Here is a 19148-nt window from a genome sequence, read left to right on the forward strand (position 1 = left end):
TGAAGGAGACTTCACCCTCCTGCCTTGCACCGCCTAACCAACCTAAAAATATAGAATGAAAGAGTGATCTGCGGGCTTCCGTACCAAGGACAATGACCCACTTACAAAGATATTTAATGAAAGCCCAACTTCAAAACAATTGAAATTATCCAAACCCAAACTGCTGATGTACCTTTTAGATGTGCAACCAATCTATCAATGTTAATGTCATCCCATGATTTAGAGGCCACCATATTAGTTAAGGCTTGTCTCGCCTTCACTAACCGCCTAAAGGTGAGGTAATAACTTGCAATTCTTGTTTTTGCTAGTTTAAGCAACTGCAACTTGGAGTTAGTGCCATAAAAGTAGTTTACCCTTGTATGCCTTGTGATAAATTTAATGAGTTGCTTCCCTCTCTTGTAAAGCTTATTAATCCATCCACTTTCTTTATGCTTCACAATATCATGCATCAAAAGGTTCAATGTGTGCACTAAGCACCCAAACCAAAAGATGTGTGGATGATAACACTCAAAACCCGGACCAAAAGATGTGTGGATGATAACGCTCAAAAATTTTTCTTGCTGCCTTACAATTTGCTGCATTATCAGTGATCACTTGAACCACATTATTAGGACCAACATCTTTGATTGATTGCGATAGGAGATTTTCAATGTTTTGGGAAGTTGCATTGATGAAGGAGTCATGATATGCAATAAACACTGCACCACTAACAAAAGCACCAAGAACATTTATCAAATGTTGGTTTCTAACATTTGTCCACCCATCTGATACAATGGATACCCCACAATCCACCCACTCATTTGTAAAACATGTCAAAGCTCTTTGAACCTTTGCCTTTTCTCTTTCTAATAACATTGTTCTAGCTTTCTCATAGTTGGGGCTCTTGTACCCTTTTGGGGCTTCATTGATGCCCTTAACCATATCATGCCAATAGGGAGAGCGAAACACATTGAACGGTACACCACAAACACACAGAAACCGAACTATCTTTCCATCCACATCATCCCTCCCAACATCATTATGGAAATCCCCTATTGTTCTTCTACTTCCAGAGGTTGCGAAAGTACCATGAGGGGATGGGCTACCAAATTTAGAGGTTGCACTTGATTTATAATGAGTTTTTTGTTTTTTGTTTTTTGTTTTTTGTTGTGCAACCTCTTCTATTTGGATATATTTTCTTCTTTGTTTAGTTGAAACCTTAGGGAAAATTGCTATCCTCACGGCTCTTTTTCTCTCATCACTGTCCATCACCCCACAAAGATGCCTCCTCACATGGGTATATGAACCAATATATGGTTTTCCTCCATGACAACCATGAGGGCACAAAAACTTGTAGCTTCCACCACCTTTTCCCCTTCAAGCTTGGTCACATAATTCCACAAGGGTATCAATGCAACTTTCCCCTCTTGCAATTTAGTGTCTTTTTCATCCCCTTCCTCTTCAAACCCTTCCTCGTCATCATACACTGGGTCACTCATATGGGGACCACTATTCTCTTTTTCTTCTTCTTCCCTTCAATTCCTACCCCGCTTTACCATCATGAAAACCAAAAGTGGAAACATACAAGCCAAAAGAACTCCATTTTGGAAAACCAAAAGTGGAATGATACATACAAGCCAAAAGAACACCATTTTGGAATATGAATATAGATGGACAACCTACAATGAAATGAGCAAGAAGAAAGAATGGGAAAGAGTAGGAGAGGGAGGAGAAATAATACAAACAACAATGACAGAAAAATGAGGGAGCTTGGTGTTTGCACTTACCTCTTTAGCTCTTGTAGATGGCAGCCCTTGTTTATTCCTTCACTTCTCCATTCCTCCAAGCTCTCCTCAAGCCTCTCTTCTCCTCTCTTCTCCAAGCTCTCCAAAGATGCAAGAGTGAGGAAAAAAGAGGGGGAAATGACTTTTATCCCCATCAATTCTTTCCCTAACTCACCTTAAATCCACCCCCAACTCAAGTTAAAGCCCAAAAAAAAATGAAAACATGGTCAGCGTCCTCGGAACCGGTCGTTGCGCCCCGGATTTGCTTGGGATCCATGCTCGATCCGTCGTGTATCTGAGGCGGATCCCTGTCTGGAACCGTGGTTCGGAAATTTGGAACCATGGATCGGGCTCGAGTGGTTCCAGATTTCCAGGAACAGGCCCAATCCGGCGGAACCACTAGAGGATCCCCCATGGATCTGTACGGGACGTGGTTCTGCCTTTGGAACCTTGCGGGGGGGAGGATCGTGCAACATTGATTCATATTGACTGTACTCTAGACTCCTATTGACCTAATTTTGTGATCATTTATTGGACATCAATAAAATTATCTTATCTTACTTATGCATCATAGGATTGAATGAAGATTAGGTTGAACTAGTGTAGAAGGAAATTGTTTGGTCTTTCCTTCTACTTTTGATTCCTCTACAGTTTTTTATAATTTTTCAATTATCCAAGATTGCGGACAATAGTCTTGTGGATACAATTTTACAAGTTCTTTTTTTTGACTAGAGAAATTGGCTACTAGGCGGGTCTCCTACTTGCATGACATGGGATCAGTTCTCACTGCCAACACTATAACCTCTAGTTGGAGGTCAGGCAGGCGGGACACCCACAGGGTTTTGAACCGGTGACCATTATGCAAGGAGTGCCTTAACAGTGCCTTGCATTCACCGACTGTTCTGTGCCCTGTGGGCATAAGTTGTTTTTGTGCTAGCCTATTTGTCATGGTATTCTTTTGTCACTAATTTTAGCAGTTTTGTTTTGCTTCTAGCCTATTTTCCATGGTGGAGAAATTAGCTTTGTAGCTTTCTGTCATTTTAAGAGAACCTCACCTTTTGTAAAAATGTTCTGGATATTATAGATTTGAAAAAAGAGTCAAGATCTACAAAGAGTATTTGCGTACTCTTCTAGCTACCTACACTGACGTTGATGTTTTCCCTTCAATTTAATGTCTCATTTTTTGTTCATATTTGCCCTAGACTGAATCTTTTGTTGATAAAACTGTTTATATTTGCAGCGATTCGAGTAGCTAGCGACTGGTATCAGAAGCATTTGGGGGAAGGTGTACGTGTGTTACTACTTACTAATGATAAGGAAAATAAAAGAAAAGCCATTGAAGAGGGTATTGCTGCAGAAACAGGTAATCTATATGCAGACCATTGAGATTATCTTATTATTTCACAATATATGGTGATCATATTCAGTTTAGTCAATGTGATTTCAAATAGCACTGGGGTTATTGCAATATACAGTTGCTGTCATAAAATTGTTTGATCAGTGGATGCTTGATGTGGTACAATTACCTCAATAAATGCTAACCCTTGATCAGTGGATGTTAGATGTGGTACAATTATCTCAATAAATGCTAACCCTCACAATGTGTATGTGCTCCTGGTTTTAGTTGAAGCATATGTCAAATCACTTGGGCGGCCTGAGTTGCTTGATTTGCTTGTTCAGCCTAGTAATGGGGATGCAGTTGAAGTCCAAGTGGAAGATTTAAGGCCCTCCAAAAAAAAAGTGATATATCCTGAGGTCTGTAAATGGTTTTTTGCTAGCTTGTATTTCAAAAATACTGGACATCTTATAAAGTAGGGCTTATGAAATAAGAAATCAGGTATTTTTGGGGTTCTATTGTGCGCTAGAGGAAGTTGTTACTCAAATCTTCCATCAATATATCAATAATTGAATTGTGTCCTTGTGTAACTGGTGCAGCATAAACCCATGTCTGAGATAACAGCTGGTCTGCATCGAGGAATTTACCACCAAGGGAAACTTCGTGTCAATCGTTACAACCCATTTGAAGCCTATGTTGGTAGTGAAAGTATTGGTGACGAGATCATAATTTATGGACGTGATAATATGAATCGAGCTTTTGATGGAGATGTAGTTGCAGTGGAGCTCTTGCCTAGGGATCAGTGGGATGGAGGGAAAACAATGAAAATTGTAGAAGATGGTGGGAATATTTTCTTTAGACTTTTAGTAGAACAAATGATATATGGTAGGCCTTTTAACTGAATATACTATTTTTTGTGGTACAATGATTTGTTTGCCTTGATATGCTTCAGAAGAAGATGAAGACGAGGAGGTCCACTTAGTTCCAAATAGTGCTGATGATGCTCCTCGTGATGCCATTTTGGAGCAGAATTCCAAGGGGGTTGAAGGTCATATTACAGCCCGTCCAACTGGGCGTGTTATTGGTATAATTAAGCGGAATTGGCATTCGTAAGTGATTGAAATCTCTCTTCAGGTGTGTCTGTGTATGTATAGGGTACACTATATAGTGTGTAGTGTGTGCTTGTGCATGTTTGTGGGTGTGAACTGCTTTTCATGCCAAACCTAGTTTTGGCTGGATTTCTTTTCAGTCAAGATATCATACAATGTCAACATAAATGTCATACAAAATAAATACATTTCACTACTAAGGTGAGAGATGCAACAAAAGAACTATAAAATAGAAATCTATTGCCAACAAAAAAGTGAAAATGAATAGGATTATTTTGAAGTCGTTAATTGCACTCTTGATTGATTTTGTTCTATGTTGTTTCCTTAAACTTATAATCTGTAAGGTCAATGACACCATGCACTGTTTTCTCTCTCTCCCCATGCCCAGCCCTCATCAACCCCTCTGTGACGACCAAATACAGGGACTCTGTAATGTTCAAGCCTTTTGAGAATGATATCATGTGGAGGTCACATGGAAATCAAACTTCCATTGCCTCAAATGGAGGAAAATTATTATTCTCTAATGTTTATAGTCAAAGGGTGGAATAGTGGGTTTGCCAATTGTCTTCACGGATTTAGTATCTATAGACTTGCATTGCTTCCAGTTAAGGGAGAATAGATCACAGAGGTTGGCATTCATGGTGCAAAATTGTTATAAAACCAGCCTAGATCTATGTTAACCCCCAGATCTATGAAGTGCCAAGAGGGATGAAATCTCTCAAGGTTCAAACCCCTTTTTAAGTGAAAAACTTGAGGAAAGGTTTGCACCTCCAGAGTTTAGATACCTCTTGACACTTGATAGATCTGGTGTTAGGATGGATCTAGGGTGTTTTTTTGTGTGTGTTAAATCTAACAATCTAATGTGAACATCTCCCCCATACTGGGCTGTTGAGCGCCTCTCGGCACAAGGATTTGATTGCCCTCATTGCAATCTATTTTACCGTGTTTCCTTTGGATGATATTCCACACTCATGGGGAAACTATATTTTGTGATGATAATTTTAAAGGATTGTTAGGGCTCTTAGAAATCTGTCAAAAGATTCAAGAAATAGTGTGTTGAAGTTTGTTTTGTTGCTTGTATCTTTTCGCTTGTGGAGGTTTGATTGAGTTGATCTCAACCAATTATGTGTTTGCTGATAATTTGCCGCTGATGCAAAATTGTTATTTTGGATGGTTACACACACACAATCAAGAGAGAAGGTTTACAAGGTGTGAGCAAGTTTTGCAAATTGTAAATCCTTAGCAATAAGTTCTAGGTTCAACCTCTGTTGAAATTATAAATATTTAATCTAAATAGCTGAAATGGCTAGGGGTTCGTTTCAGGCCTGGAAAATTTCTGAAACAGAAATGCCCTTGGAAGTCTTAAACTTTGAGAGGGAATCTTTCCATGAGACTTCTATTTTCAAGATATGTCCTGATAATTTTGGAGGCATAGGTCTACACAAACTCACTCAATACCAATCTGTTCACAAAAGCTATATTTGTTGCATATTCATCTGAGGAAATGGCACTTTGAAGAGTAAAGGATATTTTTTTGCAAGATGCTTTTGTCGAAAGTACTTTTGTTTTCAGTCCAATTAACATATTTTGGTCATCCAGTGAACATAAATAAGATTATCTTATCTTTTCAAGGTAAAAAATAATAAAACACAATAGACAGAATTATAGCCAGAGACCATTAATGTTTGAAAATAGCCGAGTTTCATATTTTTGTTTCACTGAGAAATTCTTTAGTAAGCTGTGGTTGTCTCAAGATTTTCATGTCCTGCATGTAAATACTAAAATGAAAACAGCCATTGGTGATTTCCAATTAAGGCACATTGTCTCATGCCACAGTGATAGAAGCTAATTTGAAGAATGTTTGATACTATTAATATCTCCTAGATCCGTGGTACAAGTCAGCCATCGAGGTAGTTGGTACTAATTAATATTGGGACCACTAGTAGACAGGGTTTCCTAATGAGAAACTATTTATAGAGGTAGTGAGCTATTTAACGGGAGTGAAGGATTTTTTTTTCTATGTGTAATGGGTGTCAAGGATTATTATTATATTGGAGCTCTATTAAATTGGAGGCTTCCCCCTGGAAGAGGCAAGTGAATATTGCTTACCCTTAGGCATGTCAATAAAGGTTCTATTTTGTTAGGTGGTATTTTTTGGTTGGTCTCTTTTTCTTTCATGCCGTTCACATTTTTTCATTAATTGCTTTGAAAGTTTTTGTATCTGCTATTTAAGCACACTAAAGTGGTATTGTAGCACTTTCTTGGCTATTTGTTGGTAGAGCACATTCAGCACAACAATTGGGGAGATCACTCTTTGCGTCCCAAGGAAGTGGGTAGTATGGCTAAGGGTGCGTTTAATCCTCTTTAGTTAGAGTCATGGAAGATTGACTCAGTAATATTGTTGGAAACCCCTTAGGTACATTAGAGAGCTATAGTATTTGACATTTGTTTGCTCACAAGACCACATCGAACCGTGTTGAACAAGTAGAAAAATTCTTGTAGAACTTGGAATTTCCAAAATTTGAAATTTATATCAGTACACCAATATTCTAACAATAAACAAGCAAATAAAGAAAAAGTTTGGAAGTGATCTCGGGCTTGCTTGGACCATTGTAGGTGACCTGTCCCAAAAGACACATTGCACTATGTGGATCATGTTGGTGTAGCTCATCGGTAACCCTTTTGGTAGACTCAAGTGGTCCCATGACTGCTACTAGAATGGAGAACAAGCTTACAAGCCTGGAAGAAAAAATAAAAAACTTCATTGAGTAATAAACAACCTTCCAAAATGACCTTAAAAACAATCTCAAAAACCAAAAGCCAACATCAACAATTGAATAATTGGAATGATACACTAGGGTTGATTGATAGTGGGGAACCTTTAGAGGGTGATTGCTATCACATTAGGCCATCCTTTCATGACACTCAAACCCATATGATGCACATATTGCCTAAGGTAGATTTGAATAAGTTTGATGGTTATGATCAATAAGATGGCTGCGCAAGATGGAATATTGCTTTGAACTCCAGGATATTGATGCTGAACAACTAAAACTTTGAAAGGACAAGTTCGAGGTTTTTCGAGGGTTTTTTTTGTGTTAGGTTTGTCAAGCTCACCATTGTCCACAAATTTGTTGCACAAATATCCTACAAAATCTCTGGAAAATTGTTGTGGGCACAATAAAAATTCGATGAATTGGCTCATTTAATGGAGACGAATTATTTGAATGGTGAAATTATTTTTAGAGGGCAAATATCATATTGTAAACTTTTTATCAAAGCTTAAGAAGTCGAATGTCAAATTCATTTTATAAGTGAAAATGTTCATTTGTTAAAGGCGTAGAGGAAGAGCGTGGGCCGCGGCATATTATTTCTTGAAGGTCGTGAGTATCGGCCCACTTAAAAGTTGATAGGGCCAAAAAATTATTTTAAAAGTTGGGGCTGTGAGTATTAAGAGGGCCAACATTGGCTGAAGAGAAATTATTTCCAAGGCCGAGTCAAATTCATGATAGGTTTCGAATCATATTAGCCAGCTCGAGTTATTCTCCTAACCTGTGCAAGAGATATTTTTCATTATGTGAAGCTAAGATCTACCATCATGTGGGTTGAGTTCACACCCAAAAGATGGCGCAATTTATCCTCCACTTCTATTGAGCTTTGCCATTGTTGGGTTCGTGGAATTGTGCATTGAACCACTCAAAGTTTTGGGTTGTGTGTTAGTTGATGGGCTGAGCAAATCAATTGTGGAGCTTTTACTCTGCCATAACCAACTCATGTATAAGGTGAAACACAAATTTAGAAGTTTGTCACTTGTGTGGTGGTCCAAATCCTCAAGGCCGAGTGCCTCTTGTTGAGAAATATAGGGCATAAGGAGTTAAAAGATTTCTTTGCTTGATAATTGGTTGTGATATACTTTTACTTCTTGGCTTATAGTCCTCTTCGTTATATTATTATTGTGTTCTTTTCATCAAGACAATTACCAATATGCACAATAGAAGACAAGTGACACAGTATGTAGGCTTGTCAGCCAAGGCCAAAACCTCTCACCTCTTGAGAGGAAAACCCGATCAAAATTCTTCTTCTAGATCTTCAATTGACGAATACTAAGACCATGACAAAGACCCTTGACAATAGTATCCTTCCAGGAACATTGTCACTAACCTTGATGCTCTGCCTCTTCCTTGTCTCGACTTCCTTCTTGATCTCAAACTGCTCTCCTCGGCTTCCTCTAGAGAAACTCGGTCTCTATCTTTCACACTGCTTCTTCTCGGCTTACTCTAGAGAATCTTGGTCTCTAGGCTTTCACTAGTCTCCTCTAGAGAATCTCGGTCTCTATTATCTTGGTCACCCAGAGAATCTTGGTCTCTTAGGTTTACCCTAGATCAAAAACCCTAGTCTCCTTAAGAGAGACCTATATTGCTTCTCTTCGGTCCTTTTGTAATGCCTTCATTTCTTCTTCCTTCACTTGTGGGATTGTATATAATCCAAGATAAACCCCAGAAGAATCCTTCCTTCGTTGATCCCAGAAGAATCCTTTCTTTGCTATCCCTAGAAGAAACCTTCCCTCGCTATACCCAAAAGAATCCTTCCTTCGCTATATCTTCTTCACACTTTTGTTGCTGAGCTCTACTTCACACTTCTTGATCGAATGCTTGTCGAGTTTTTGTCTCTAAGTGAGGCTGAGTGTGGCTACTTATACACATCATCTCATGTCCCTTACGCTGACATGATCTCAAGTAGGGAGGCCGACTTCCTCTAGCAAGTTCTTTCTTAGCTGTAGGCTCGACTTGAAGAGGATGAGTGACAAGGTCTTGGAGGATACTTTACATAGACAAGTTTGATCTTTTACAAAGTGTAACATGACTTCATTACATGACAATGACTCTATCATTAGATGACAAATAATTCCTAAAGACTCTCAATGGGAGTCTTGACTCAAAAATAAATTTTCTTGCTCATGAAACCCATGAAGCAAGCAATACAATAATTTTATTTTTCTTCTTTACATCTCATTACATAAAATCATAAATACATGTCATTATGAAGACCGAACCTAGTTACACTTTTCAACACCTCTTATAGTCTAGAGCGAATTGTCAGCAAAGATTGGAGGCCGAATACTCATTTTGTTTCCCAAGAAGATCAAATAGAGAAGGGCCATGAGTTTATTCCCAAGCAAAGAATTGCTGAGATTCCATTCTAGAACAGCACAATTATAAAAGGCCGAGTACCATTTTCCTTCACAGTTCTGAAGGCAAAATTCAGATGCTATTGTAGAGATTGAATAACATAGTATTGGAACAATGATTTTTCCTCCAAAGATTCATAGGGGTTTCCTTATAAATTTTGCCATACATCATCCCAGAAATCAATCTACCAGGCAGAGCTTGGAATCCGATTTATTTTGGTAACCAAAGACAAATTCAAGTGGCCAAATTTCTTAAAGAAAAAGGAGAGCCCGAAGTCCCTGTATTGGTCATCTTTTTGGTTCAATTGGAGGTGCTGTAGCAGAGGATCTTAATAACCAGAATTTCAATCAAATTCTTGAAGGCTGAGTGGTATTATTTGAGGGGTTGATTGCCAGGACCAATGCTCTCCATTCCAGAATTGATGCAGACTGATTGTTTCAAGGAGCTGAGTAGTCAATTGTTAAAGAATATTGGGGGCCAAATCCTGACAAAAATAAGAGGAGGACGAGTTTCCAGGAGCCATTAATTTGTTTCCAGAGTTGGGTGTGGTTCCTCTGCAAATTCCGGGCAGACAAAGAACTGTGGTATTTTCTTGGGTGCTGGATGTGCTGGCGAAAACATCTTCACCTTTGAGGCCGAGTTTGAAGTTCTTGCTGGTTGTGAACTTTTCAAGTTGAAGCTGGAGCATATATCAGTCCCTGACAACAGTGTTGAAGGGTATTCCGAGTCGAACCTTGGGTTGGGGACCTTCCACAACTTAAATAACCAGGTTCCAAGGTTCCTGTACCTCGCTGTGTTTACCATTTTATAGCTGTTCAGAACTAATTAAAGTTATATCATTAGTGATATATGTTTCTGGGTATGGATAATAATACGTGTTCAACTGTTTGAAGCTCCTTTTATCCTTGTAATGGTTCCTGTGCATTTCATATGAGAAAATCCTTATAACGTACACCTACAGCAGTTGCACGTGAAGTGCTTGACTAAACTCTTCACTGATAAAAATAGCCTCGAGTTCAGAAATACAGTGAAATTAGGGAAAATTCCTAATGAAGTTTACTAGTACCTTCCCATATTTCTGAGTTGTTCTGGTTAGAAATTGGGTTCTCCATGCACGAAATGTTGTCAGCCTCTAAGCATTGATGTCAAAGCCATTCCAGAGGTGAGTCATGGTCTTGATTGAGTCAAAACTTGAATATATTGTCTGGCACTATAGCTGTATGCTGAGCGAGAGGTCCATGTATTGAGTCAAATACTGCTGTAATTGTCAATAAATGTCCTAAGTGGTGAGACAAATTGGCTGCTAGAGTATATCAATGTTTTTACTTGCTGCTGTAGTATCCTTGTATTGTCATTTGCTGACTAATTGTAGCTGAACTACCCTTATTTCCATATATGTTGTTTAACAATGGAGTTTTTAAGACACCTCATAAACCAACAGAATAGTACAACAGTTGATGCCTTAAATCACAATGCTTCTATGGACCAAAAACCCAAGCAGAACAACAGACTTTTCTCAAGAGGGGTCTATGCCTCTCTTCAAAAAGAACGACCAAGGGATCTGCAGAAAGAGCCGAAGCTTGGACACAAAATCCTTGCACTCGGGATAGATTTGAAAGACATGAGAGTCACAATGAAAGCCATTTTCAAACTTGACGAACTAGATACACTCCTTTCCGAGAGAAACCAGTTAGGGGGGAAGAAGTTGGTGTGGGCCTTGAAACCCGTCATGCTAGCTGTAATACAGCCCCAAGTTTTTAGAGTACCCTTGTGAAGGGGTCACACATCCAATTGCCTCTTGTCTTAGTAGCATCATGTTGCCGACCGCCCCTATAACTCCTTACAATGATGATGTTATGAGGAGAGTCTTCGAGCTGATAGTAGAAACCTTGCGAGACTTGGATAACTTTGGGGGTCCTACATTTGGAAAGAAGCTCAAGGTTTTGGAAATTATGGCCATGACTAGGACTTATGAAATCATGTTTGTTCTAGAGTATGATGACTTGATCCTGCAAATGTTCCAATGCTTTTTCAACATTAGGAGATATCATTCGGACTTAATCAAAACACACATGCTATCCATCTTATCATCATGTATGGGAGGCCGTGATGCCATTTGCCGAGAGTTGCAGTCTCGATTGTTGTCCCTTTGGAGGAAAGAGCAGTTGGTCTCACCTATTGCTTATGAGCTAGCCAAAAGGTTGGTTGAGCAAAACATAAATCTGCTAAAGAGGCAGTTGAATAGGGAGGAGCAACTGAGAGTTGATGGGACATGTAGCAGGAACGAGTTAAGGAGAAAGGGTCTTTCCTTCATCTACAAGGAACCTTGGGGGCTTGACCACTCGTGCTTGAGTGACACAGAGGGGATGACAGAGGTAGACCAGGGGGAAACTACTTTTGACCTTCCAAATGAGGATTTTTCTGAGGAGATGATCGACAAGCATGTGGGGATGATGGCAGCAACCGTGATATGCATAACTATCTGGTGGATAGCTTTGATGAGCAACCGATTATTCTCATGCAGGGAGGAGGATAGGGAGATGAGCTATCAGTGGCGATCCAACATGGTGAGCACATAGAGGAGCTTGAGCAGACTTGTAGATTGTTGACAACAACCCAGAGATACATTCATGTCCAATGAGTCAACATATGCAACACACAGTGGAGCACAATATGTGTGATGGGCCATTTTTGGAGAGTCAGCGAGTGACTCATGTTGAGCCCATGGTGAGGATGAGCAACAGTCCCTGAGGCCAGCCGTTGATGAGGGGCGTACAGATGTGCAGGCTACTAACAGGGAGGTAGTATTTGCAGACATTGGTCATCAGGAGGCGTTGGGACCTAACAGGACAATTTTGTAGGTGATGAGTGGATTGGTGGAGCATGGAGTTTTTGGTCAGATGAGGGAGGCTCTTTTGGAGACAATGGTGCATCCATCTTTGGGGCTACGGGCTACCCATTGACGAGGTGTAGTTAGATGCAGTAGCAGCTAGGAAAGCTCTAGTATTTCCAGGCAACATCCCTCTCCAGGAGTACATAGACAGGGCGTGCATCATGGGTTGCCCACTTATAGGGAGAGAGGTAGGGATTCTTAGACATATCAAGTTGATTGGATGGGAAGAGCTGCATGAGTTGATGTTAATTTTAGATAACAATGGTATGTTCTATGCTTAGCGCAATTTGCTTCAATGTTCTATAGCAACCCAATGACAATTTCCAATAATTTCCAGTAGCAATCACATTAACCATTAATCACATTGATAGTAAATGCAGATAGAACATAAAAACATATGTAGAAGACAAGCGAAGACAAGAGGACACCAAATTTGGCGGATGCCAGGGAAAAAACCCCAATGTGGGGAAACCCTTTGATCAAATCTTCTTATTATTATTCAATAGTTCAGCAGAGGGAGAGGACAAAAGTCAAATAGATTAGCCCAATACAAAGACAAATCAGCCCTATCAAATTCTGCTGTCAAACTGTGAAAATTTCTAAACATAAATTCTATTACTGCAACAACTGATTCATTTTACCTACTTATTTTCCAATAAGTTATTTACGAAATCCCTTCAGTAAATATTAAAATAAATTCTACTGTAGATATCACACTGTTATACAGAAACAAATACATGCACAAGAATCAAACACATCAATACAGTTATTTTTGGACAATTGTCCCTGGAAAAACCCATTGCGGGAAAACCGATGTAGCAGAGGAGGATTTTATTAATCAACTTTCTTGAGTACAATTAGGGTGCCAAACTGGCTTACCCAATAGAGATAACCACATGACAGTAATACCACAAAAATCCTCTGGCTAGGCTCAACGTTAGTCCAGCTAGCCTCTGCGCAACTCCCAGACCCTCTGGATCAGCACTCTGCCTCACTGCGTCAACACTTGGCCTCTTTGCGTCACCCACGTAAGCCCTCTAGTCACTGCGCAATCTAGCTGCCTTTGCGTCTTTTTGATTGGCTCTGTGTCTGCCTCTTTGATCTCTGCACTAGTCCTCAGGCACTATCCCTGCCTCTCTGTTATGTACTCGTTGCCTCTCACTGCAATCCAGACCATTAGTTCGAATTTCTCTGTAAACCCTGCTCCAGAAGTCGAACTGACTGGTCTCCCCTGGTGTATCTCCAACTGACCCTCGAGCCTCCTCTTATACTTTTCCTGTTGATGAATCAACGACCGAGATTAAGTCCCTAATCAACGACTAAGATTAAAATAGACTTGATCTTCGTCTCTTAGAATCTTCTTATCCTTATCTCTATTAATACCCATTAATATTTTTATGTTCCTAAGTTTAGACTTAGGAACTCATTAAAATTATTAATTATTTTAATAACTCCTCATCCGGATGGAATTTTCCAAAACGATTTCTAGGTCTTGGAGATCTCATGTGCATTAGCCTCTCCACCAATTTCCATGGCTAGAGCACATCCGATGCTACCCCAAATCAACATTCATTCTTAGCGAGGAATGTGCTCTAGTAATGCTCCACCACTAAACATTACCCTGATCATTCGACACCGGTAACTGTGTTGATGCTTGGCTTGTTGCCCAACATCCTCTACATTGCTGCCTCCTGTACTACTGCCCATGGCTTCCACCACTGCCACTACTACATCTGTACTGCAGCTCCCTCTGCATCCGTGCTGCTGTTGGTCCTTCCTCCCAACACTACATCTGCACTACAACTCTCTCTCAAACGCTGCATCATGTTGCCCATAACACTGCTAACTGATGCACTGCAACACCTGACACATATCCATTTCTGCTACTTAAATGGATTCTTTATCATCCCCATCTTCTCCTTGAAATAAATGAACTTTGTTCTTCCAAGAGCCTTGGTAAGGATGTCTACCTTCTGTTCTCCTGTAGGAGTGTAGCTCAACTGTACAGCTATACTGTAAGAAGACTTATAACTCGGCCTTTTATTGAGAAATTCATCCTCTAGATTTCCTCTTGACATCTTCACAGTGTCTTCCTGAATCTTCTTGGGCAATTCAAGCCTTCTCACTCAACAAATCACTCGCTCAAACGCTCAACAATGATTGTATGTCTTAGCCTCTTCCCTTAGTCTCAATTTATAACTTCACTAAGACCTAGATTGATGGCTAAATTAAAACACTTAAAATAAGACACTTAAATTAACTTACTTTTCTTAGGCCTTCTTTTCCTAGACATAAGAAAGAAGTTATAAATATCTTGCATCTGATGCATGCCCCATACAACCCTCATGCATGCCTTGCATGTCGCATGCAACCCTCATGCATGCCTTGCATATCACATGTAACCCTCATGCATACCTTGCATGTCTCATGCAACTTGATGTGATGCATGTCTCATGCAACCGTCATGCATGCCTTGCATGTCGCATGCACCTGCATGCAACCCTCATGCATGCCTTGCATTTGCGTGCAAGCTCCAAAGGAGGAAAACAAGATCTTCTTGGCTAAGACATCAAGCCAAAAGACCTTATGCAACTACATAATTCAACATTGGTGTTTGCAATGCCCCATTCAATTTTTAGAGACTCATGAAGAAGCCTATTTTGGCCCTTTTTGCTAGTGTTGCAAACATCGGTGAAAATGCGCAAAAAATTGGAAACATCACAATTTTCTCGAGCTACCGAAAAGTCACGATTTTTTCCTTTTGCATTTTTTTTTTCTTGATTGCCGATTTTTTCCAATTCTGAAAAAATGAATATATTTTGTATTTTTTAATATGCAGGTTGTCGATTTTTGCTGATTTTTTCGCCGATGTTGTTGAAAAGATCTTTTCTAGACCCTTGCTGATTTTTTGCAGATGCGAATTTTCTCAAAATTGCCTTTTGCACAATTTTATGCTTGTAGTTTGTGATGATATTTGATTTATAACAAAACTTGGGAGGCAAAGGTGACACATATTAGTCAAGCATTATAATTACTCGAGGATAACAACTTGTTCATCAAATGTTCAAAATGCACTTTTGGTGCTCCTGAAGTTGAATATTTGGGTTATATTGTCAGTGGGGAAGGGGTATGAGTCGATCCCAAGAAAACTGAGGCAGTGAAAAATTCGTCATGCCTAAAGACACTAAAAAGCTTGTGTGGTTTCCTTTGTCTTGTTGGCTACTACAAAAAAGTTGTGTTGAGGCATGCTAGAATTGCTGCACCATTAACATCCTTGCTCAAAGAAATTTTCTTTATATGGAATGATATAATTGAGTAGGATTTCAAGGCTTAAAGAAAGTTATTTGTACTATTATAGTCTTGGCCATGCTAGACTTCACTAAACATTTGTCTTGAAATATGATGCCTCAAGGAAAGGTCTTGGGTTAATATTGATGCAAGAGGGGTCTTGATTGGTGTTCACTAGTAAATAATTGTGTAATAAAAACTTGGGCAACTGTACAAATGAGAAAGAAATGATGGCCATGTTTCTCCCAATGGATACGTGGCACCCATATCTAATTGGGAGGCATTTTCACATCAATGCAAACCATTGTAGTTTGAAGAACTTTTTGGACCAACATTTGTCTTCACTAGAGTAGCAAAAGTTGGTCAAACGTTGTTTGGCAATGATCATGAGATCATACACAAGAAGGGCAAGGAGAACATGGTGGGAGATGCCTTGTCTTGGAGATATGAGGCAGAAGGGTCCTTATTTGCGTTATCCTTATTGGGGCTTTATTGGAATTTGGATGGCAAAGGTACTCCACAAAGCATTGGAAAATGTGAAGTTTGTTCAATTCATCTAATAACTATAGGAGGATCCAAAACCCCTTCATGCTTTACTTGTAGCATGGCAACTTAAGGTATAAAGGACACATCTTTTTGTTACAGATCTCTGCCTCCAAATCATGGGTGTTAGTGGAATTGCACTCCTCTCCTATTGTGGGTCACTTTGGTTTTAGAAAACATACGAATAGGTTAAACGTTCCTTCTTTTGGGCAACAAGACAAAAGAAGTATATATATATTCCTAGCTGAATGTGACATGTGTAAGAGGAAAGAGGTTAAAATAGTGAAGAACATTGGGGGATGTAGCCTTTATCGATCCCTCATAGTCTGTGTTGACATGTCCATGGATTTTATTTTTGGACTTCATAAAGTGGGAAACAAACCTACTATCATGGTGGTTGTGCCATACAACACTTGTTTAAGCCATCCACAATCTTAATGGATCATATTTTTAATTACATGGCATGCTTAATTTCATTATGACGGATCATAATCCTACCTTCACCATCAAATTCGTGTGGGAGTTGTTTAAGCTTTAAGGCACCCAGTTGAAAATGAGCACAACTAATCACCTCAAATAGATGGTTAGATATAGGTGATCAAGAATTAATCGAAGACTAATTTTGAGATGTTTTGCCTCAAATTGACAAGGCTAATGAGTTTAATGGCTACACGATGGTACAACACCATCTATCATGGTGCTACCAAAATGTCACCCTATGATATTTTCTATGGATAAAAACCCCCATCTGTAGCCTCATACTTACTAGGCACATTGATGGTATGGGGATGTCACCCTTAATGCCAAAGATGAAATTCCTCATACACTTGAGGACAATTTATTTTTGTCTTAAAATAGAATGAAGCAATAGGTAGATCTTGTTGCTTAGAGCATTGCTTTGAAGAAGGTGATCGTGTGTTTCTTTGTCTCCAACTCTATAAGCAAGCATTTCTCAAGGGAAAAAGTCCTTAGAAGCTAGCGCCCAAATTCTATGGCCCCTATTAGATCTTCTAATGCTTTGGACATGTTGCCTACATATTGGCTATCTTGACGTATTGCAAGATCCACCTTATATTTAATGTCTTATGTTTGTAAAAGGTTGTAGGGCTGAATTGCCAGGATTTTACCATCTTGATGAAGAGGGTTCCATTTCATTACAATCATAGATAGTACTTGACAAAAGAGAGCATTGATTGTGCTAGCGCATTATCTAGGAAATCTTGATAGATTAGAAGGATACCTAGTTCGGAGATGTCGTTTGGGAACCAACAATAATTTTACAGTAGTTTTCATGCATCCAATGTTTAGGAGAAAGCTACTTTTAAAAGGGGAGGGCATGCTAGGGTCCTACCCTAACCTCCCTACTTAGGGGTGTATAGCTGTGGGATAATTAATATACATGGCCTTTCCATTCTCTTTGAATAAGTGTTGTTTCCCACCAAAAGTGGGTACCCCTAGGAGAGCTTTTTCTCTTGTTCATCTTCTTCCATCGGGGAACCAATAGCCCTGAGAGCCACCTAGTATCCAATGTGATGTGCCATTTTATTTCTGCTCCGTGCGTCAGTTGTATGTTTTCTCGCCCAAGTGTTGAGAGGATATGTTAGAGGTGAGCAATATGATCCAAAATGTATGTTTTTCATGGTGCAATTAGGTGCTTATGCTTGTTTTTCATTGGGCATTTTAGGCATGGATTATTGGGTGTCTTGGAAGAAGGAAGGGCTTTGATCGTGGTTTTGTTCCCTCACCTTAAACGGGGGGTTAATCTTCATTCTTAGTTCTTTAGGATCCCCCCTATGGGTCTATGGCTTTAGGAAGGGCACTACTTGGAAACCCCGATTTCGGTAGCATGGTCACACATTCCCATTTCACATTTTTCACTCCCTTTCACACATTACATGCCCTATTGCATCATTTCCCTTCTTTGGACCCACTCCCTCCCCTTGTCCACATATCTAGGTTGGGCCTAGAAATGTTGCCTTGAAGGTGGATGTAGCTAAAAAAAAGTTAAAAGCATATCATGGCCACAAGTAAGAAACAAAAGAAAAGAATATCATAAAATGCAAAAGATGGTCGGGATATTCAATATAGCACATGGGCAAAAGCCAAACATGAGCTCTACCCCTTGTCATGGTCATCACCCTGGTTCCTAGGGTCCGTGAGTGGCCATCACACCATAAAGGAACCCATGCACGTCCCAACCCTTGGTGGGTGATGAACTGCCCCACATTAAGGGGGTAATAATTGCTATACATCATTCACAACATGCTCTCATTTTCTGGAGCCTCAAGTAGTAATACAAAGAAAAATCAAGAAAAGGTAAATAAAGAGGGGTGGCAAAACAAAGGCTGGGGTAACTCATGCATCCACGATTGATCCCTTCTACATCTATATACCCAATATGTGGACATCCCTCATCATATCTATCCTTGTACCCATGGCATCTTGCCTTGAGACCCTTGTTTTCCATCCCTTTCATCATAATTCACATGCTACCTATTGATTGAAGGATGTACCAAGGACCGATCTTTCCCCTTAAGGGTTGAGAACACTTAATAGGGTCATTTATTAACCACTCCTACCTAGGGAGGTAACACTACTTCGAGATCAAAGCCCCAAATTTGGAAGAGAAGCCCCATATGAAGTCTCAATGTGCCCTTGACTAACAAGCTTGGTTCACTTAGATGCACTAATGATTAATTATACCTGATGGTGAAGATGCAACACTGGACATTATGTGTGATTTGCAGGTGGTTTCATCATGGGATGGGCAACTTAATTGGGGCCTAAGTCCACTAAAGGAGCATATGACACCCTACAAGTGAAGCGTTGAGAGCCATGGGACTCCTATCACTTGCAGAGCATCATTTCGCTCCGTGGGCACCTTCAGCACCTCCAACAATCTGCACTTTGCCCCACATCATTTATGAGATGAAGCACTTGGAATAGTGTGCCCCTAGCCAACTTAACAATATAATGGATTTTGGAAACTAATCTTGAGGCCTAGATTAGGTTTGTCTCACTATGGAG

General features: G+C 39.8%; 1 protein-coding gene across 2 annotated transcripts in view; it reads left to right on the forward strand.

Moving 5' to 3' along the window:
• EMB2763 (ribonuclease II family protein) overlaps positions 1 to 19148 on the forward strand; it is a 253929-nt gene that overhangs the window by 73450 nt on the left and 161331 nt on the right. For both annotated transcript variants that reach the window (XM_089406033.1, XM_089406032.1), the window contains exons 6-9: positions 3004 to 3126; positions 3388 to 3518; positions 3699 to 3939; positions 4052 to 4208. In XM_089406033.1, the coding sequence (XP_089262159.1) occupies positions 3004 to 3126; positions 3388 to 3518; positions 3699 to 3939; positions 4052 to 4208 (652 nt within the window). The remainder of the gene's footprint in view (positions 1 to 3003; positions 3127 to 3387; positions 3519 to 3698; positions 3940 to 4051; positions 4209 to 19148) is intronic.

The sequence above is a fragment of the Pinus tabuliformis genome, chromosome 2_2 (genome assembly GCF_031772625.1).
Source record: "Pinus tabuliformis cultivar Carrire ecotype Pingquan chromosome 2_2, CPIR1, whole genome shotgun sequence".
Taxonomy (NCBI): domain Eukaryota; kingdom Viridiplantae; phylum Streptophyta; class Pinopsida; order Pinales; family Pinaceae; genus Pinus; species Pinus tabuliformis.